Consider the following 23,486-nt stretch of genomic DNA (forward strand, 5'->3'; position numbering starts at 1 on the left):
TAGATTTTACTTTGCTGATCATTTTTGCTGTTTACAGTTTATCTTTATCTATAATGATATTCAAGATAATGACCAAAAACTGCAAAATTTCCTTAAAATTACCAATTAAGTGGCAGCAACCCAACAATGGTTTGTTTGATTCGTCTGAAAATTTCAGGGCTGATAGATCTTGACCTAATGAACATTTTTACCCCATGTCAGATTTGCTCTAAATGCTTCCGTTTTTGAGATATAAGCCAAAAACTACATTTGACCCCTATGTTCTATATTAAGTAACGGCGGCCATGTTTTTTGACGGATCAAAAATCGAAGCACACACTTTGTGCAGGATAATCTTAGGAACAATCATTTTAAGTTTCATTCAAATCCATTCAGTAGTTTCAGAGGAGAAGATGTTTGAAAAATTGTTAACGACGACAGACGACGATGACGACGGACGCCAAGTGATGAGAAAAGCTCACATGGCCTTTTAGGCCAGGTGAGCTAACAAAATAACTGTAATTCGTTGATGTAAATTTATCATAACTACAATGTAGAATTTGATGATCCTTAAAACTCAAAAATATGTTATCAGAAAATACCAAATAGACTGAGTCCCTCTTTTGCACCAGTTTGTCCTGATTTATAAACAGATGGGTGTAATTCTTTGTGGAAAATCTGTAAGGCACTAAAAGAAAAAAATATTTTGTATGGACCATAAATAATCGAAATGAAACTACCTTATTTTAAGGTTTATGTTTATATTTTCACAATAAATTATTGTTTACACTGAATATTTTTTGAAAAGTGTAAATTCTACAACATACAGGATACTTCGACAACTGTCAAGATTGTACTGGTAATAAATGTGATTTTAAATCAGTTACTGAACACTTTTTAAAATTAAGGATCATAAGTTTACTGTAATAAAAAACATGAGTGTTCACATTCTTCTTAAGGTGTGAATAAATTAAACAATTACTAATGTTTGTATTCATGATTCCCATAACTGTCAAATGCTTTTATGTATAAACTACCTATACTGATTCTTGTCAAATGCTTTTCTGTATAAACTACCTATACTGATTCTTGTCAAATGCTTTTATGTATAAACTACCTATACTGATTCTTGTCAAATGCTTTTATGTATAAACTACCTATACTGATTCTTGTCAAATGCTTTTATGTATAAACTACCTATACTGATTCTTGTCAAATGCTTTTATGTATAAACTACCTATACTGATTCTTGTCAAATGCTTTTATGTATAAACTACCTATACTGATTCTTGTCAAATGCTTTTATGTATAAACTACCTATACTGATTCTTCGACATGCATCAATCATATCCTAAATCACTTACCAAAATGCAATGTCATCTAGGAGAAGCTGGTCTTCCCTGAAATAAGAAATAAAGATTTATCTCAATGGTTTGTTTCTTATATCTAAATATATAAACCTAAGATAGTATAAAATTGTGGCCATCTTTGGACCTCAATAAGATGGATTTTTACTGACATCCATCACTTATTTTTGATCTTGTAATATATCAAGTATAATGACCCAAACATTTTCCCCTATAAAAATGGATAAGTCTTGACTTTTGTATTGTTTCAGTTTTCCTGTCTAATACAAGTACCTTCCTTAGCATCTGCCAGCTCAATACTTACAAAGTAAAAGTTTTTATGTCCAGTATAGGTACTCTGACATCTGTATCCTCAAGTTCTATACCAACTCTCATTTTCTCCAGGTATTTTAACAAGCCTCCTGTTGCTCTGATCTGTAAAATAAAAAAAATCACCCATTGTCAGATTTGACCTTTGTTAGAAAAGTCAAGAAAATCTTGGAAACTTTTGCCATGTCAATACCAGTAGAGTAAATAGATATATTTAAGATGTTCTCTCTATCAACAATCCATTTTACATTATATTTCTCCTCTACAGACAGTTAAATTTAAAATTTAAAACACTAACCTTTGAGTAGGAAGTTGAAGCAAGTAAAGTTGATTTATCTCCCTTTCAACATAAACAACGAAGATTATAGTTTGCCCTAGTGCTCTACAACTGTGTGAAGTTACATAAATATCTATCAAAGTGTTTAAAGTAGTTGCATTTTATAGGCACATAGAGAGATTAAATGCAGAAATAGTAATTCATATATACCCCCTACCATTTGTTATGGGGGTCTGGGGAGCAGTGGTAGTGGAGTTGTTAAACGAAATTTAAAGAAACTGAAGGCTAAAGGCCAAAAATTCTTACAAAATGGTTTATTTACTACAATAAAGAAATAAGTTAAACATACCATACATTGATTATCAAATGGTACTAGTGATGATATATACAAAGTTCTCTCTGACTCTGTATAGTGTTTAGGGAGAGATGGCAAGTCTAGATTTAATATTCTTCTCTTGCAAATATCAGCACCTGAAATTCAAACAAAATTCTATTGCTCCATATCAATTTTAAACATTTGTTCAATACTGGTATTGATGCAATTCTCATAAACTTTATTTTACATCATAGAATTGTCCTAGTTAACACACAACTTTAAAAAAAAATAATATTTGGTAACATTTTAAAGTATTCACATTATATAGAGTGTTTTCATTTGAGGGTCTAGGTATTTGGGTCCACCATGTGTTCATTTAGACATCTATCCTTTAAAAAAATTAATGACATTCCCTTCCATATCTGTAAAAATAAAATTCTTCGGGAAAGTTCACACATATATAAGATATTGTTGTATGTACCATATTAATTTCCAGAACATCATTTCATTATAAAATTACCAGCATAAGTGGAAGTGTATTCAGTTAATCTAAGATGAATGTTAACATTTACTGGCTTTCCAAAAAAATAAAATATTATATATTATTAACTTAATGCAAAGCTACTTTGCCATAATAAAATTACATACTGAAATCAATGCTGGGCAAAAACTGTAAAACATCTTCAGTTTCGTCATCTGTTTCCACAGTAACTATAATAATAAAATAAAATAGAAATATGAGTGATCTTAAATCCTCTGTCCTAGTATCACCTTGTCGAATGCAACATGCGGTGTGTCAGCTTTGTGTGACACAGGGTGGCAATTTTGAAGCGAAGAAAAACTATCAAAGTAAGTTCAAGTATCAAAATTTCTTTTTTTAGAACTCTTAGTACCATATAATGTATTGCTAAATAGTCATTTAAAGTAGTTTTTCATCCAGAAATTTGCATATGAAGTCTCAAAATCTGAAACACAGAAAACTAGGGAGAGGTGTTTGAGAAAACAGAGCACTGAAAACGACTGCTTCTGCTTGCAGGAAATTAATTATGTTTCAGTTCCATCCGTGCAATACATTATATGGTACTGAGAATTCTAAAAAAAGAAATTTTGATACTTGAACTTACTTTGATAGTTTTTCTTCGCTTCGAAATTGCCACCCCGTGTCAAACATAGCCGAAACTCCGCATGTGGCGTTCTACTTCGCTTCGAAATTGCCACCCCGTGTCAAACATAGCCGAAACTCCGCATGTGGCGTTCTACACATTGTAGTATACTATTAGTATGTTGCAATATGTATATAATTCTATTATCTCCCCTTGAACATGTAGGACTGAGATTATATTTTTGTATGCACATCCCAAAAAAGTGTTCTTCAAATGAATAAAATTTCATCAATATCTGTCTAGCTGTTGAGGAGTTGGGTTGACAAGGCAAATGTCAAATACCTAGAAAGAAAAACAAAACTTGGTACATGGGGTATAACATGTATGTAGGCTCACCTTATAAAATCATTATCAAGATTAACCACTCTTACAAGGAGCTGAATGACAATGTCTGCCATGATTACAATTCTGTTAATCTTTTACTTCTGATCATTTTTGCAAATTGGTCAAAATAATCATTTAGTGCCAAAAACTCCTAAATAAAGACAAACATTTGACAGAGTTAGGGTCCAGGTGAGACCAACCTTAGGGTGCAGGATTTTCTTGCTGTGTTGAGGACTCATTGGTAGCCTTCGGCTGCTGTCAGCTTTTTGGGTCTGGGCTGTTGTCTCTTTGACATATTCCTTTTTTCCAAGAAAAAGTCAGGAATTAAAAACTTGGTACAAGTTGTGATTTTAGGGCAATAAATGCATATATGCAGATGTAGGTCAAAGTTGATTTTGATTCACTTAGTTATAAAAGAGCTGGAGATTTTTTTAAACTTATGCCAAGTGATGATAATCAAAATGCAACAATCAATCAAATAAACTAAAATATGAACATTAAAATATATTTATTTCAGTTCAAAGGTAAAAATTTTAGCAGTATTTGAAATTTTTGAACTAATTTGTTTAGTATTGTGACTTCCTTTCTCAAATATGATTGTATGTGTACATAATAAGTGCTAAGAGTTAAATGAAAACCATAACATTAACACAATTAAAATATATTTTTTCATAAATGTTTTTGTTTCTAAGTGAAACCATATAATACATTTCTATTGGCCATTTAATAGAAGTTTACAATCAAATAACCTACATTTCGGACATTTTAATAATTTAGGAATCAATCTATTTTATTTCCACTTAAAAACAGCTCTGCTATTGGTAGTTCATGATTTCTTTGATTATTTCTTTTTTTTAAATTCGGGCAGAAATTCTCCAATATAAATGTGTTTTACAGTTTGATAGATGACCTGAAGACAGATACATTGAATTTTTAATTGTAAATTTTGCATATGTAGATGTTAACGTATGTAAAACAAAACCAGTTTTACATACATATAAGGAAGTCAGTATATTGATTTACAACAACCAATTACATATATAGGGAAATAAACTTTCCTTTGAAGTTTGTCAATCTATTAGAGGAACTTAATTATTGTAGCCTGTAGTTGTTAAATCTATTACAGGAACTTGATTATTGTAGCCTTCAGACTTTGTGAAACAGAAACTGATAGCCTTAGGTTTCTATTCCCTTTTAAAGTTGTTAAAAACAATAAGGAAAAATTAAAAAGTGTATATATGATTGATGATCTTTTAACAGCCAAAATAATTGGCACTAGAAATATGAAATTTTTATTATCAATTCTAAATTCATCAATTTTAGCATGTCTGAGTGTCTAATTTGGAGAAAGTTCTTTCTTCAAATTTACCTTTTTCATTACGGCAGCACCTGTTATTCCAATTTATATGTAAAAGCATAATATAAATGTAAAACATTGACCCTTTCTACACCTTTGTAACATACCTATAGGCTTGAGTGTTTTAATCAGTCTGTCATCTTGTTTAGAACTCAGTACAACGATCACAGGATTTATCTGTCGTATCACTATATGTTAAAATGTTAAACAGATACATTAATATGTATACAACAGAGGGAAATATATATACCGTACACTAGAATATGATGTTATATAAATGAAAGAAAAAAAAAATACACTAGAATATAATATATTATATAAATAACAAACACAAAAACATGTACACTGAAATACATCTCAAACTCGGTTTTTTTTCTCATGTCATATAACTCATGGTATATCAATTAGATAGTATCCTTACTTTTATTCAAATATGACTTTTTGGGGGGAAAACAAGTGGGAAAAAACAAGTTGTTTGAAATTCAAATTTTTTTTTTACAATATAAAGCCTTCCAAAAAGAAGATGGGGCTATTCCACGAAAGGTTATTTGAGAGGCTTTTAATTATTTATTTAAACGGTTGGGAGGGAGTTTGAATAACTTTTCAAAAAATATTGACCTTTCATAACAGTTCATTACCATTCTTTTGTTTTTTTGTAATTTTCAATTGTGATGTACTCAATGTATCTTACAAACTGCACATAAGCTGCATATAAAGTGACTAGTTCACAGCAGTTCTTATTTTGTGAAATCAAGTCATCAATTTCCTAATTCATTTCATTCAATCTTTTGCAAAATTTCAGCATAATGTTCTTAAAATGATTTTGAAAAGAAAAATACTTAAAACAAAACTCTAAAAAGAACCACAAAGATGCAAATAGATAGATATGTAAATAACAAGAACATGTAACACAACCACAGGTACAGCCAAATGGGAGATAACTAATGATCAATTTAAATTATTAGTAATAAAAACACTCATAGTTATTTCCCCTTTTTGACAAAATTTCAAAATTGCAAGTGACTAAGAATTTTCAAGTTCAGTCATTTTTCTTGGCAATGATGAAGTATCATATACTTGTATTTGAGGAATTTGCTTCTAGTAAAAACTGAACATATTTTGTATCAGATGATGAATCACTTTATAACTTCATTGACATCTGTCAACAAATCAATTTACCTTGAAATTTCTGATTCATTAGTAATTTACAAACAAATTGATTTTACTACTTCATTAATCTTCTATATTATAAATAAAATCTGATCTAATTGATCAAGGCACCACCCTGGAATTACCATTTTATCATTGGACTGAGTAATATCAAATTTTTAATTGTACTTGTAGTAAAAAAATAATTTCATTTTCAGAGATTACTAAACCAGAAGTAATGAAACCATATCACTTGAAAACTAACTTTATATCTTTACATTCCTTTTAGTCAGATTATTAGAATAAGACTATTGACATAAATTCTAGGAAATAGTGTTGGTTGGACCACTATCCTCTCACACTATGTATAAAACTAGAGGATCTAAACATCTGTATCTTTAATAAGGGCCATTTGTAGAAAAAATAATCATTAAAGGCGAGAAACTTTAAAAGAGTAAACTAACAATTTCAGTTCTGTTGATGAATTTGAAGATCTTATCTAGCTTTCCAAAGTTTCTATTCATCTATTATAGCTTTCAAGATAATGGCAAAAATTGGTAAAAAATTGTCATTAAAGGTCAATAACTTAATTAAGGAGTCAATTATAGATTTCACTCGTACTAACTTATTTGTAGATTTTGTCTTGCTGATCATTTTTGCTTAATACAGTTTCTGTCCATCTATTTTAGTTTTGATATAATGTTGGTTTTTTTTTAAATACAGTTATTTGAACTTTTAATAGGCAGCCGGTCATCCATGATCTGGATGAAAGTGGAGATTTAAGTGGTTTGGATTAATTGAATGAGTAGGTTACCTCGCTGTAACAGAGAAAAGTCGTCATGTTCAATACTGTCCATCATCATATGTATCTGTGTTGATTCTATATCATAATAGGCCAGACCAAGTCGTCCACCTTGCCAAAATATACTCATATAAATCTACAAAAATAATTATACATTATTAAAACAAAATCTATGACACCAAAATCAAATCATAAAATTTATTAATGATAAAAATCTTTCAATAATAAAATTCCCCCTCAAGAGGCCAAACTAAATCACTCTGTTTTTTTAAGAACATTTGTACAAAAAAGTATATTGCAAAACATACTTTTCTAAATACATTTAAAAAATAAACATGTACATCAGAGCAGTCCAAACATAATTTTAACTTGTATGATCTACTTCAAAAGGATTTAACAAAGCCTTTTCATAATAGAGAGAAAAAGAATTATGTAGGTCAAGTAGATTTTTTCTTTTCTTATTAGGCTTTAAATGAGTATCTATGATATCTGTTGTAACATTTTCTCATTACAGACATGGAAAGCTGTTTGTGCCACATTTTGATACAATAATAAATCGGCTGTAAATTACAGAAAACTTCCCTAGTTGTGAATGTGGGATTATTTAATGGAGTGTATCAATTTTAGTGTTAATCAATCTTCTATCCTGGGCAATAAACAGTAAAACATTAACTTGTAACATATGTAATTAATTCGCCCTTCTTTCATTAAAGGTTCCTTAAAAAGTGTATTGTTTATTATACTTTATATATTGCATGGAACAATTATTCTAAATTGTTTTTTTTTTAATTTATTGAAGTGGGACGGAGTGATACCTTAGACTCTTGTAAAAAGAGGTGAAATTTTAAAATCTGAGGTCTTTTTAAAGTGTGGAAGGATGGAATTGTACTTTTAACTTTTGTAAAAAAACAGGTGAAATGTTACTATCTGAGGTTTTCTTAAATTGGGATGGGATGAAATTGTACCTTTAACTTATGTAAAAAACAGGTGAAATGTTACTATCTGAGGTCTTTTTAAATTGGGATGGGATGGAATTGTACCTTTAACTTTTGTAAGAACAGGTGAAATGTTAGAATCTAAGGCCTTCTTCTTTAAACATCCTTTTTATTGACCTGGAAGTGTTCCTTTTAAATAGCTTGAACATTCTCTAACATGGAGGAAAAAACTATAAAATCTAATACAAAATTTTAACTATAAGAAACGCATAAAAATATAAACTTTTACATTCCTGCCAATAGGTTTACAGATAAAAACTAACATGTATTTAAAATAATTGATTGTTGGTTGCTTTACGCTGCATTACTGACAACAAGGCTATATCACAGTGAGATATTTAAAATGAGCTTCAGAACATTTATTCAGCAATGAAATCACCTACTGGGACTTACTAGAGCGTTACTTATGCTCCATATAAAGTTAAACTCATAATACTTTTAAATTGTCACAAACACTAAATAATAAGTTTCAAAATTTAAAAAACTTTGAAATAATTTATACCAAGTAAACAGGTTCAGGTTTTGTTTATTTTCCTTCCTATCTTTTTTCAGTTGTAATTAAATTTCATTTTATCAGATTCTCAACAAAATTGTTTTTCATAGTCTTGCCTGGTCAGGAATTTTAGCTTTTTTATCTATGCTTTTTAGTGGCAATGATAATTTAGGAATAAATAAAAAAAAAAATATTTGGTCGTTTACTATTACTTTCATTTGTCATACTATTTCATTAATTTCATTTTAATACAATGTATAGAATAGAATAGAATAGAATATTTTTATTTCCCAAATTACAGGGCCCATAAAGGGCATAAAATCAGATACAATTGATTTACATAATTGGTAACAACAACAATAGAGGCATATACATATATATTTGGAATATAAGCATTGGTCAGAATCAAGCTAAAAACCACATATATATTGTGAATAAAAGAATAATAAAATTACATTATACATGTATATGTATTTATTCTCAAATTATTTACTTGACTTGGTGTCAGTGTTCATACCTGATCTCCTTAATTCAAAACAGTCACAAATATAACAGCCCAGTTTTTCCATAAGAGTAACATTTTCTTGGGTCAAGAGCCATAAAAATTTAGAAGATTTATTTAAATTTATAAAATTACAACAATTGTTAGAAATGTCATGAAAAAAATCCTCCCTTTGAATATCATAAAGAGGGCATTCTAATAAGAAATGAAGCTCATCTTCAACTTTACCAAGTGAGCAATTAGAACAAAGACGCTCAGATCTTTCTATATGCTTTTTTGAATATCTGTCTGTCTCAATTTTTAAAGAGTGAGCACTTATTCTTAATTTACAAATTGACTGTCTTTTTTTGAAGTCCTGCAATTCTAAATATTTTTCTTTTTTAAAACAATTTTTTATAGAAAAATAAGTACCAAGCTTCCCTTTTTGGGAGTTAATTGTTTGATACTTAAGTTTATTCCAAAATGTGAATGTTTATTCCAAAATGTGTATATGCAAATATATAGCCCTCCATCATAAGAAATGTAAATGGGTTTTGTAAATTTTAATATTCTTTATTTTGATGTTACTAGATAAAGAAAGGGTTATACTTTTTAAAAATCAAGAAACATTATTTTATGGCTTTAAGTAATAGACTCTAAAATTACTAAATATTTTTTTATTTTTTTTAATTTACCCTCAAGTTAAAAAGGTGTGATTTTTAGCATTAACCTCTTAAAAAACTTTATGACTATAACAGATCATAAAACTTTTATATGAAAAAATTGTTTTTATTTATGACAATTTTTGATTGACACTATCAAAACAGTTATCAACATTACATCAAACTGTTTCACCACAGTGACGTCAAATCTGACAACCTTGTCAATTTCTTGTCTGTTAGATATCTACTACTATGTGTTGACTTAATGTTTGCACTGTTAATACCCTCTCTATCAAAGTGCAGATTTCCTATTTAATCCAACTAATAAAGGCTATATTCAAACATCTCTTAGAACACAAGGATTGTCATCCCGATTCTCTTATTTCAAACAATTAATCCTTTTAGTGGCTCTATTTATACATTTAAATGCTTGTTTTTAAATACAGTAAAGGGTCAGTACACTTCAAAACTTTAACCTGTTTTTATGTAGAGCTTTGTAACTTTACGATGTTGGTCCAAAATTTGGCAGATGTGAAATGTGTGTGGGTGTTTTGTTCTTTTCTGCATCAATTTAATAAAAAGTAGATTAGCTATGCACAAATATTTCTGTACAATACTTGAAATGTATAATCAAGATTTGTTATGCGACTTGTTTATCCAGTTTAGGTTTTGATGTGGTAAATTTTATGTTTGTATTAGATTTGACAAGCAGAAAAGTTTCTTAAGCAGCTGGACCAAATAGTTTTTTATTCTACATATTGTACTCAGCAACTTCACACTGACACAACATCAATTTGAGATAGTTGGCTCATTCCTCAAAATATACTTTAATATCCATGATAAAAGTATATTCAAAGTAATTTTTGATATTTCATGGAAATACATATTCTGGACACTGTCCTGTTGTCCTTGAAACTTTACTTGTCTTGTATTTCCTATGGAACTATTGTTTAATTACTATTTCTTAAAGCTTTTCAAAATAAACAAGACAATGAGGTCAAGGTCAGATGACATTTGTCAGTTGGACATGCACACCTTAATATAATTTCATACACCAAATATAGTAGACCTTATTGCTTATAGTATCTGAGATATGGACTTGACCACGAAAACTTAACCGGTTTAAATGACCTTGCAAGGTATGCACATACCAAAAAGCTATGCTTAAACAAAGCATAAAGCATAAAATACTATGAAACTATCCCGAAGTCTAGCTTTCTGCCACAGAATTCACAGGCTAGACAAAAATAATCAATAGTAACTATAGAACTATAAAAACATCCTTATATATTTATGGATGAACATGTTCCATACTATTTTCCTTGTATAATAACCAGAATGTTGATGGTTGATGTCTGTTTTCTTTATTTTCATTCAATGGTTTATACAAAAATAAGGCTGTTCATTTCTAATTTGAATTGTTTTACAATTTGACATGTCCGGGGTTTCATAACATATACTATATATGCAGTGTGGATTTTGCTCATTGTGGAAGGCATGTGTCCATTACAATTTAATGATGACCTCTAGTTACTTATATCTTAGTCATTTGGTCTCTTTTAATGCATAAAATGCTAGATGATATTTAAGAATCTTTTCGTGAAGAAGAAAATAATGCATACTATGAAAATCATCAAAAAGAATGGGAAATGATCACTTTGTAGTAAATGTAAAGTAACTTTGCCTTTATTTATAGAATACACAGATTTACTTTTTTCTTATAAGTATATAATATTCTATAAGTATTAGCCAGATGTGAACTAGTATTCTTTATTTTATGAACCAGTCTTTATAATTATGTTTGCCATAATAAATAGGATAAATACTGGTTTGTCGAAAAAGGTTATAGACACTTTTACAATCACAACAGTACTTTAACTGTTTGTAGTTTTTAATAACTATAATTAAACAAAATCATCCATACAATATTTGACCTCAAGGTACTATGTAATATAATAATACAACAATATTTGTATAGTTATCACAGTATTATCATCTTGTGTAAACTTACATAGACCTATAATTAAATCTATAAACATAGTAGTGTTTAATTCTTAATAGTACAAAAAATACATAAATTTTCATTTATATTTATTTGTTGAAATTATCAAAATTTCCAGGAGAATAAATTCAATCATAAAATGAATTTTAAAATTTTAATTATCACACTGATCTGAAAAAAATGATCTGTAAAAGTATCTCAAAACTTAAAAGGTTAGCAAGTGTTAACAACCTCCCAGGTTAACTTTTTTTTCTGTTTTTTATTTATAATGTTGGGGTCAACAGACATGAATGATAATTATACATACAAAACCCTTAGAAATTTTTGGTCCTCAATGCTCTTCAACTTCTTACATTATTTGGCCTTTGAGACTTTTTTTTTTATTCAACGTCGCTGATGAGACTTTAGTAGATGAAACATGCGTCTGGCATAAATACAAAATTTCAATCCTGGTATATCTATGATGAGTTTATTTACATCAAACATTAATTCAAAAGGCTTTCAACAAATTTTTAATCCCACCTATTTTTTTATATCAGTGTTCCTGCCTGCCCTAAATAGAAGGGTGGACCGCCCTTGGTGTCCTTACCCCGCCCTTCTGCCCTCCAAGTATAATAGAATAGGTACCAATTTATTTGAGTTGCTGTACATGAGAACTTGTAACACTTATTTCTATTGCAAAGAAAAAAAGGTACAAGAAGTATGTTTACTCTTATTGTACTCTTTGCCTTATAAAATAGAACCAACGACCGGTAAATAAGTTATGTTACTACTGTAAATAAACAAAGTTCGTGACAACATATGTTTCCTGACGTTTATCTATCAGTATAAACACTACTTCTGTTCAGGAACTTATGGCCAGGATATCGACAGGAAAGGCTTAAAATTTGATCAACAAATAGTTTATTTTAATTTTCAATTTTGTTTTGTTTCTCAAGGATCTTCAGTATTCAAAGCATAAATATTTTTTAAATAATGTGACAATGTTTTCTATAAAGCATCAGCGAAATATAGCAATCTTCAGTAAAAAAAAAATTTCTGAAAATTTTTCTAGGTACAATGTAATATTGATATCAAATTTGAAATTTAAAATACATTTGAAACAAATATGACATTTTCGCATTTAAATTATCTTTCATACTGTAATTCATAATGTGTAAAACTGTTCTTAAAAAGAGTTTCTGCGCTGTCATGAACAAGTGCTTTCTAGCACCATTTATAGTATGCCAACCTATTACCTCCCTTATATAGATGACAGATGAATAAGTATATTTAGTTTAGAAGTGGATGATTAACTCAGTCATAAGTAAATGGGGAATCACTTGTCTAATTTTTTTTTACACATGATTTTACTTATTGAATGTTTAATTTTTTTAATGACTTGCATTATTTGTGCAAAAATTGTCCTGAGATCTATCCTTTTGACATTTTCCACTTGCCCCATCCCTACCTATACTCTTTACCGACCGCGCCTGGGCTTTGTAGACAGTCAATGTTGTTAAAAAAACTAAGTAGTAACCAATACTCTTAAGATAAAGTATGAGCATTGCCCCTCTGATCCCTTGGTCTTGTTCTCAACTTCATATTACCCTACCTGGTCATTAATTGTAGAACTTTCTGCTCTCTGTCGTACAGGATTAATATGATTTTCATGTAAACTTTCATCTTCATCGTCTGCCCCAATGATACTATCTCCATCACTGGTATAAAATGATGCTGCCCCCGATGATGTAACAGTTCTACTTGGTATGCCCTGTCCTGATGATAAAATTCTACTGGTGGACATCGTGTTACTGCACTGCTACAAAAAAAAAATTTATGAGAATTAAAGTAGAAAAAGTTTAGAACTCTACAGACTTCATCAGGTTGTGAACAATCCTCATAAATGGGTATTTATCCCCATCTATGGAACTTATACCAAAGGCAACTCTTATGCAAAATTTTTTAAGTAACTTTTTTATTTTTATTATACTTAGGCAGTGAAGCATATAATGTAGGTCAGTGTGACTTACCTCTTTAAAGAAGTTTTTATAGACCCCAGATGTATCTTATACATGTATCAAGGTGTATGTTTAGGTTTCTTAGTACCAGACGTCTGAACCCAAATGTTAAACAAAATATTATTAAAATGTAGGTCAAATTGACCCAATTTTTTAAGACGCTGCTATACTTAGGGACGACATCAAAAGTTCAATGTAGGATAAAAACTTAATTCTTATAGTCATATACATCTTTCAAATGAGGCAAAATTTGTTTGGTTATTTACTAATAAAAATTTGTCTGTACTTAAATATTTAGGGAGCTATATTATTACATGTCTAAATGTTAGACGAAATGTTAATTAATGTATGTAATAACAATGATAATTGTAATGATTTTATGGTTCTGATCCTGCCTGGAATTAAATGTATATGATTTTTATAGCATGAAGATAATAACATCTGTCTGAACTTTTTTTTAATGTTTCATTTTAGTTTATAAAAATGTTTTTCTGTTACAAATCATGATGTATTGTTTTATGTGTACATGTTATGCTGCCTATCAAGGACCCTTGATTGGAATAATAAATATTCTTATTCTTATAGTTTTTTCACTGACCCCCTTAACCCCCTCTTAACTTAATTTGGGAAAAATGGATTGACCAATAAGTATATATATATATAATCGGTGTCAATTAAACAAAACTTGCAGCAATTTTTACCCCCACCCCAAACTATTTGAATTAAGTTTTTATCCTTCATTGATTTTTTTATGTCATCCCTTACCTAGATGTATTCTTAAACCAAATCATATGATTGATAGTCACTCAATAATACAAGACCTATATAGGTAATAACGAAGTTTAAAACTTTGAGCCACTAAATTATAAAATATGGGTCAATTGTGTGCTCTACATCTTATGGTACAGTCAGTCTGTAAATTATTCATACACAAATTTTTACAATAGCTGTATAAATAAAGTTTTAGTAAAATCCTGCTTTGAATTCAAGGGTTCTATAAGAGTCCATCTCATATTTTTTTTAAGCAAACTTAAGTCTTTCACATTTTAACAGTCAATTAAGCTTATTAACTATAAGGGCATTTAATATACATGGGCAGATCCAGCCATTTAAAGAAAACAAAAGGGGGATGGGTATTCAAAGTTACAACTTTATTTCCCAATCAAATAGCATTATCAAAACAAAGAGGATGTTCCAACCCAAGAACCCCTATCCCCCCCTTTTTTCCCCTGAATCCGCCACTGATATGTGTAGAAAACTGAAATGATAATGATGCAACATCACAACAACTATCGCTGGTGTATTATAAGTACTTCATCATAAAAGACATTCAACCCTCTCATTCAATAAAAAGAGAACCTAGTAGGTGGCTCAGTGGCCTAAGTAGTTCATATACTGTATCAGACTGTTATCACTAAGGTTGCAGGTTTTAAACCCCACACATGGCAGGTACATTCAACTCCAATATCAATTGACTAGGATTCCAGTTTTCCTGCCAAAAATCTATGGTTCTCAAGTCTCTTTCTCCACCAATAAAAACAGACTGCCTCAAAAAAAAAAAAAAGTACTGAAAGTGTCTTTTAAACACTGTAGCCTGTACAATGTATAATCAATCAATCAAATAAAAAACTTCACATTTCACTTATGTAGCATACTAAAATGGACAAAGTTCAATTTTGTGATTGAGACCAAATTTTATGGATTATGATGCAACATTATGGCTATTAGAGATTATAGTGTTTCAACAACTGTGACTTAGCCATTTCTAATAATTAATTATCATAAATATAGCTTTAAACACAATACCCTAGCTAGTATGTATAACTTTACATAAATACTAGCTTTTATTCTAATGAAAAATTCCAAAAAGGCTTGGGAATAAAAGAAAAAAAAAATAATAATCTTCATATAAAATAGTAGATTTTCAAACATGGAAAAAAAATCACAATATATATGTAGGACTCTAAAGTGCGATGGGGACGCTAAAGTACGATGATCATGCTAAAGTGCGATGGTCTACGCTAAAGTGCGATGCTTACATACGCTAAAGTCCGATGGTCCGCGAAAGTATAGATGTAAAAACGTAGTTTGATTATGACGTTAACAGTCGTTTATACAAAACAAAAAATTATGTACATGCCGGAAGATACATCACGATTATTTGATTAACAACTTTTAAACCGGAATGTGCTTGACTTAATTTCAAACCTAACCGGGCTTAGTCGGATAAAACAAATGTGTTTATTTTTGGGTGCTGGAAGAAGGACTTGTGTCTTGCGCAGCATAGTCCTTTGACAACATTTCTATATAGATACAAAATAGTATACGCAGAGGTATCCTGTTTCCTGTATCCTGCTTCTATTCGAAACGAACAGATACTTAAAATCCTTGTTTATGTTGCAGTCTACTTAGGGTCACATTAAAATAATGTCAATTTTATTGAAAATTAACGTCGGTAAAAAAGAGGTATTTGTAACTTATGTGACGACGTAAGGGGGGTGTTCATAGTAGTGTGTAGCTACGTATACACAAATTATCACAATATCAATGCGCCCGAATTGTTAAAAAAATCATTTAACAGGACATACAGTATTTTGTGACACATAAACGACTTTTTTTTAGTAATTATTACGTGGTTGGTCTTTTACATTTAGAAACAATCACTTAATTAAGCCTGTCGGTAAATTATAACCAAGCCTATCACATATTTTATACCTTAGCATATGTATATACTAGCTTTTGCAAAAAAAAAAGAGACTATTTTTTCTAAGTCCATGCACTTTAATCCCCTAACCTATGGTCCATTGCATGATAAACTATCGTGCATTAGCAAAAAAAGCAACCATCACACTTTAGCATGAGACACCATCGTACTTTAGCGTAGACCATCGCACTTTAGCGTGACCATCGCACTTTAGAGTACCATCGCACTTTAGAGTCCTACATATATATATAATAAAAACACTCAGGTCAGTCAGCAGCCCCCCACCCCAAAAAAATATTTCTGGATCCGCCACTGTTTTACAAACAAAATATGTATTATTGTAAAAATTTGCTGCTTGGAAATAGGTGGATATAAATCTATATATATGTATTTATATATATATATATGGTTTATATAAGTATATCTATATATGGTTTATTTTTATTTTTTTGGACATTAAAATTTCATTTCTATTAAAAATAACTATCTGTTATTGTTTACTATCTTATCATCCATACTATGATTAACAGTCTATTTCGTAATTGGGGACAACGTTTATTTTATATTATCCTTAAATAAAATAATCATGTGATCGAAAATTTACAGACAATAGTAAGGTCATGTGATGGCCTGATGCCAATACACAAATCTGGATAATCTCAAAATCATAAATTTCAAACCACCTGTCTATTCTTTCACAACAGTCCAACCATACGATAACTTCTACTTTAGTCACTAACCTTTATATTATCTTTTTCTTAAAATATTAATTGATATATTTCATCAAATGTAGACCATTGTTTTCATTTTGATTTAATTCTCTAGAACCAACCACCCCCTTTTTCCTAAAAGAAAGTCATGAGAAGTTTTAAAAAAGTTGATTTGTAGACCTCACATAAAACAGACATTTGCATTAAAGTAGTAATAATTTAACTTGGAACACCATGGTTATATATTTATGTCTAATAAACCAATAATATTTGTGTCAGTGTGTTAAAGAAGTTTTCAATGTTTTTGTCAGGTCAATTGAACTATACAGTTGAATTTAAAAATTGATAAAGGTCAAATTCTTACTTTTTTTAATCGAATCTAAATCTAAATGTACTTTATGCAAAAAAATTAAATATCTTATTTTTTTTATTTTAATGAAAACACTTTTGCAAGGTAAAAAAAACTTAATTATGTCAAATATGCCAATATTTAATGTTTTTAAACATATATTTAATAAAATAATTACTATCACTTCTTGATTTTTTAAAATATATTTTACGAACAGTATACTTTACATTCAAATCTTTTTTAGGAAGAGAAACTTGAGAAAAACTAAAATGATATTGCATTTTCTATTTTGATATGTTCCCTCACAGGTAAGTCATGGAAAATCAACAAACAAACACCTACTAACCTACTGTTGTGGTGAATCATCAGATAAATATAGAAAATCTACTCACAGTGGGAAATACCCATGCAATGCCAACACACAAAGTTCATTTGGAGGATTGTCAACAAACATGTTCAGACATCAATAGAGAAAAGGGGGGATGTATGACTTTAAAAATTTAAATACATGTATTCAAAAAGTTTTAAAAACGTTTTGGATTTTTAACTTGGTTAAGGACAACAACAAATTTTATTTCATTGAATTTATGTACAATTTTAGGTATAAAAAAAGATTCACATATTAAAAAGCTATTCAAGTGAAATAAATAAAATTGTGAATCAAAACTTATAATTTTTAAGACACAGGGCATGAAAAAAATGCAGCTGACTATGACTACAAATGAAACAATTATCATAATTCCTTTTTTCAATTAGAAGTCCATAGGTAAAAGGCCAGTGGGGTATGAAAGTTGATACAGTGTAAATTACAATGAGACAGCAACCTTATGACAGAAACGAAAAAAGATATCTACAGTTCAACAAATATCCTTTAAAACTCGTTAAAGGTATACATTGAAATATGCTTCCCACAGAAGGTGGAATAAATTATTCCATGACCAAATAATAGGTCTATCAAAACCTACATTAAAGTAAAACAAGGTTCTTTTTACTTTTGTAAAATCAATTATGGGAACAGATTTTTCTTTTTGACACTGGTTAAAAATATTTTTTAATAGTTCTGCAAAATTTAGTAAAAAAAGTGACAAAAGAGTTTAATGTATTCAGCTAAGATCTTTGCCACTAGATAATCCTTTTTGTGATGTATGAATGAATGTCAGAAGTGGTTCAATATTCAACCACCATAGATATACATGTAGGAAGATGTGGTCCATTAATGAGAGAAGTTGCTGAACTTCTGGAAATAAAACTATTGAATGGTTAGCTCCTTTGGAAGTTTTGGTTATTTGAGCAATAGCTCTTATTTTGAAGTTGTTTTGTATGGAAATATGGAAATGACTGTTCTATTGATACAGTATTAAATTGTTATAAATTGGGTCACATTTTTTCAGTTTTTAGCATATATATATGGTTATTTGCTATTCAGTGTTTAATTTTTTTAACAGCAGGTTAGAGATGATTTACTTCCAGATTTAATTGCATAGGCTGTTGTAGTGACATTAAAAAAAGTTCCTTTATGATATAAGTTCCAAAGATTTAGAGAAGTATTATGGAAATTTTTTTCCAATGAATTTTTTTTAGTTTTTGTTCTTAATGGATTAAATAGTAGAAAATTTGTTCCAATACCACCAATAGGAACAGATTTTATTCTGTATACTATTACAGCATTGTTTAAAACCAGGTTTCCACAGGAAATTCTGTTTATAGGAGGAACATATTATATATAAACAAAGTACTGCCATACAATTTGGGGTTCAGCTAGCCATAAAACCAGGTTGAAAACACCATCTTTTAAATTGGAAAAATTAAAATAACAATAATATTGAAATCTGAATAAAATTTGAATCAAAAGTCTGTATTCAAATGAAAAAAAAAACAAAAGCTCAAACGAATGGATAACAACCGTCATATTCCTGATTTGTTACAGGCATTTTCTTATGAAGAAAAATGCACGACCAAGTCAGTAATATGACAGCTATTTATTCCATTCATTGATAACATTTGATCTTGTCAGTTTTTATGGATATTACCTTTTTAAATTTATGTTGGAGTTCGATATTTCTGTTATACCATTATTCCTTGTGGGAAATTCAAGTCAGGAGCAATTTTCTTATTTATTCACAGAGACAAGTCAGCTGCATTGTATCTCTCTTGGCTAAGAAACCCAAAAAGATTAAATTGAACAATGACCGCTGAGAACAACAGATTCAATGTATTAGTATATTCATGTATGAGAACTGAATGGGAGTTAATTAATGCATGGCCTCTGGAATTATATTCATTCTAGGTGAAATTTTAGCTATGGAGTCTTGCAATTGGTGGCAAATATTTCCCAAATTCAAATCACCAGATTTCAAAAAAAAGTACAATCACAAAAAATGAACTCTGAGGAAAGTTCAAAATGGAAAGTCCCTGATCTTCATGTAACGGCAAAAAACAAAAGCTCAAACAAATTGATAACAACTGTCATATTCCTGACTATCTAGGTACAGGCATTTTCTTATGTAGAAATATTGTGTTGTATATAAATATAAAAACCCATTTTTGATGTTCAACCTAAAATATTTGAGAAAATCATGTTTTTTTTCTTTTAGGGGCCCTGCCCCCCCCCCCCCCCCCTTTTGTGGAAAAAAATGAAGCATGACTGGTGCGTGCCCCCCCCCCCCATTTTGTGGAATAAAATGAAGCATGACTGGAGCGCCACCCCCTCTTTTAGGTCAGTCAGTGGGCCCCCTTATGAAATGTTCTGGATCCGCCACTGTGGGGTATTCATTTTTATCTGTTGCTGGTAGTTTGTTTTTTATACAAACTCCCTAAAACATAAATATCCAGTGATCTCTATTGCCAGAGAGTAGAGATCATTGGGAGTGCAGAAACAGAATTTTTCATAAAAGGAGGGGCACTGAGAGACAGCCAAGTGGGGTCAATCTGTGTGTTCCTAGATAATCAACCAAATTCTCCAGAGGGGAGCAGGTCCCTTGTCCCTGTAAATATAATGGAAACTCATATTTTCCCATTACCCAATTTGTTACTATTGACCTCAGCTATCGATAGCACTGGCGGATCTAGAAATTTTCACAAGTGGGGGCCCACCGACTGCCTAAGAGGGGACTCGCTCCAGTGATTCCCAATATAAGCAACCAAATTTTTTCCCAAAAGGGGGGTGGGGGCGGTCCCCCCCCTAAATCCGACTCTGGACAGAATATGGACACTATATTCTTCCCATTGCCCATTGACAGAACGTCTGGTGCCTGTTGGCTGTCCCTGCCTAGTCCAAATAATTATGACGTCTGGCAAGGCTATTTTAATTTTTTTCTGGGACGCCTTCGATCCTGACCAGTCCAAATAATTACGACGTCTTGGAAGGCTTTAAATTTTTGCTTTGACGCCTTCCTGCGATGTAAGGCGTCAAAGAAAAAAATATAATAGCCTTTCAAGATGTCATTATTATTTTGAATAGTCCCTGACCTGGTCTACAGACTACAGGTGTGTGGAAAAATTAATTTATCAGATCACAGGCCATTCCTTAACTCCTGTCTAATCTGAAACTTTAACTCCTCGCCATAGTCAAGCGTATTTTAAATAAATAGTAGCTCTTGCTTTGGACTTCGTCTTGATCGACTTTCGTTACCTTTATTATTAGTCTCAAAACTTCCACGTGTTAAATAGTGATGATTCATATTTGGAAATCCCCTTCTGAGAGCATGGTTTGGCGCCGAAAGTTTCAGTAACATGTGTTTGTTAAACCATTTTCAAAAAATATTTTCGGTTAGATTTTAGAGAATGTTACGTTTATAATCTTCTTTTAAGTTTCTAACGAAATGATTACTCGCAATAGCAAAACAGTTCTCAATAAAGTTTAAGAATTCAATGTTTTCCAAATATGGGTTGTAAATATCCTGACGTCACAGTCAATATTTCCTTTTACAGAAGGTGCCCTTTTCCAGAGTTCAAATCAAGTCACACCCGAGAGAATCGTCCAATCAAAATCAACACATTTTCTCGAACCAACGATATCATTTTTAGGTTTAACCGATACATTATAGAAAAGATGTCCGAGAAGTCCGAAGTAACAATTACAACATAGTCGATGATCGCATTGAGAACCAATGAGAGCTATCCAAAGTGATGTCATGCTATATTTAGAAAACTGACTCATTTCATATAAAAAGGAGTGAAATACGTTGGACAAAGCATACGTCTTGAAAACTTACTACAGTGCAAGCCTCACACGAAAAGAAATATAGAGAGGTGACTCATATTTCCACCATTTTTACATCGACCTTCATTGGGATTAGTCATCACAAGTTATCAACTGAAGTTGAAAAAGTTTTTCGACTTTATACTATAACAAACTTTTTATAGACAATGGAAGTTTTGTCCGAGCGGACATTTTATCCAGAAGGCATCATGAACAAAGCCGGAGATGCAAACGTGAATAGTTTGAAAAGAAAGATGACATTAGACTTTAATTCTTCAGGAAAAACAAAACAACAGAAGATCCAAAATCTACTTGCTTCTCCTGATTTGAACATGCTGAAGTTAGCATCGCCAGAGTTAGAAAAGTTTATAATTCAAGCAAATGGATTTGTTACAACAACGCCGACACCAACACAATTCATATTTCCAAAATTCGTGACAGACGAACAGGAATCTTTTGCTAAAGGATTTGTCGAGGCATTGAACAATCTTCATGGAAAAACAGGACAATGTTTAAAGGGCGAATCCTCTTCGGATTGTGAAAGTGACTCTGTGTCAAATGCCAGTTACACGTATGTACCTCCAGACTATGTTCTTACCTCAGCTACTACAACCCTTCCCGGTGGTTTAATCACAACTAACACATCTTCTGCAGGAAATCATTCAGTAAAATCTATGCCTTCCCAAAGAATCAGTTTATTACGACAGGATGAAGAACCACAGACCGTTCCTTCTATAGCAACTAGTACAACTGACAGTTTTTCAGTGTCGCCAATAAACATGGAAAACCAAGAAGTTATCAAACTTGAAAGAAAACGTGCCAGAAACCGTGTCGCTGCAAGAAAGTGCAGAACACGTAAACTTGAAAGAATCTCCCGACTAGAAGATAGAGTAGATGACTTAAAAGGACAAAACTGTGATTTAACAGCAACAGCAAATTCTCTCAGGGACCAAGTCTGTAAATTAAAGAAAAAAATCATTGACCATGTGAACAGTGGCTGTCAAATCATGATTTCAAGTACAAATATATTCTCATAACATTGAATGAAATGATCTGTGCCTTGACTATGTGTTCATTTGGATGTTATTATGTTAAAGTGCCAATCACGTATTGTTTTTGCATGTTTTGATGATAATTTTGTTGCTGACATTCCGCAAATTTAACATTTTGTCTTCTGCATCAAAACTTCTATCTTGCATGTTTAAATGTGATAATTTCATTTAGTCATTATTTCTGAGGTTATCATGCAAATGTCATAATTTTATATATATATTATTTTCTACAAAACATCTCTGGTCTTTGTAAGCACCAGTGGATGCTGTTATTTATATTTTGAAAAAAAAGAAAAAACCATGAATAAAAAGTTAAAAATTTATTTAATTTTCTTGTATGTCATGTATGTAAATTAGAGTTATTCCCCTTACATTGTAAACCATAATTCAAGTACACAGAGGTATGGATGTCAATGAGACTACAAACATATAAAAAAGATATCTATAGGTCTATGTGTAAATGTCTTGTGTGCTCTGTGGAAACTACATTTTCTACCCAAAAAGTTACTTCGGTTTTGCTTTTGTAGTGTTTTGATGTCTTAGTGGTACATGTTCAAAATGTATGGTATGGAAACAAAATAATCTAATCATAGTGGTGTTTGTCTTGAATGTTCATAGAATATTTGCATCTGGTTACTGGGACCACCAGATTTCAGAATTTCTTGTGAAAAGATGTACCTTAACTGTCATGATATACATTTTTTGTTGAAGAACTTTGCAATACATTGTACTAGATCAAAAAATGGATTACATGTATGTCTACTGGATGATTGGAACAAATAATTCAGTATTTA

The 23,486-nt window shown here is 30.7% G+C and overlaps 2 protein-coding genes across 4 annotated transcripts in view; one reads left to right on the plus strand and one right to left on the minus strand.

The window, feature by feature from the left end:
• Nucleotides 1–21,449, minus strand: part of LOC143054337 (mutS protein homolog 5-like) — a 42,333-nt gene extending 20,884 nt beyond the window's left edge. The window contains exons 1-9 of one of the 3 annotated variants that reach the window (XM_076227332.1): nucleotides 21,071–21,449; nucleotides 13,271–13,474; nucleotides 7,056–7,179; nucleotides 5,200–5,280; nucleotides 2,897–2,959; nucleotides 2,282–2,403; nucleotides 1,651–1,760; nucleotides 1,344–1,379; nucleotides 582–667 (exon numbers count right to left, since the gene is read on the minus strand). In XM_076227332.1, the coding sequence (XP_076083447.1) occupies nucleotides 582–667; nucleotides 1,344–1,379; nucleotides 1,651–1,760; nucleotides 2,282–2,403; nucleotides 2,897–2,959; nucleotides 5,200–5,280; nucleotides 7,056–7,179; nucleotides 13,271–13,462 (814 nt within the window). In that variant the 5' untranslated portion in view covers nucleotides 13,463–13,474; nucleotides 21,071–21,449. Of the gene's footprint in view, nucleotides 1–581; nucleotides 668–1,343; nucleotides 1,380–1,650; nucleotides 1,761–2,281; nucleotides 2,404–2,896; nucleotides 2,960–5,199; nucleotides 5,281–7,055; nucleotides 7,180–13,270; nucleotides 13,478–19,469; nucleotides 19,887–21,070 lie in introns of those variants that run through there. The other 2 variants (XM_076227323.1, XM_076227341.1) reach the window with 2 other exon arrangements.
• A 172-nt stretch (nucleotides 21,450–21,621) lies between these two features.
• On the plus strand, nucleotides 21,622–23,015 carry LOC143054355 (transcription factor Jun-like). The gene has a single exon (XM_076227352.1). It carries the CDS (start codon nucleotides 21,808–21,810, stop codon nucleotides 22,675–22,677), a length of 870 nt encoding a protein of 289 aa, XP_076083467.1. The 5' UTR covers nucleotides 21,622–21,807; the 3' UTR covers nucleotides 22,678–23,015.
• The last annotated feature ends 471 nt before the right edge of the window (nucleotides 23,016–23,486 follow it).

Source organism: Mytilus galloprovincialis, chromosome 1 (assembly GCF_965363235.1).
Source record: "Mytilus galloprovincialis chromosome 1, xbMytGall1.hap1.1, whole genome shotgun sequence".
In the NCBI taxonomy this organism is placed as follows: Eukaryota; Metazoa; Mollusca; class Bivalvia; order Mytilida; family Mytilidae; genus Mytilus; species Mytilus galloprovincialis.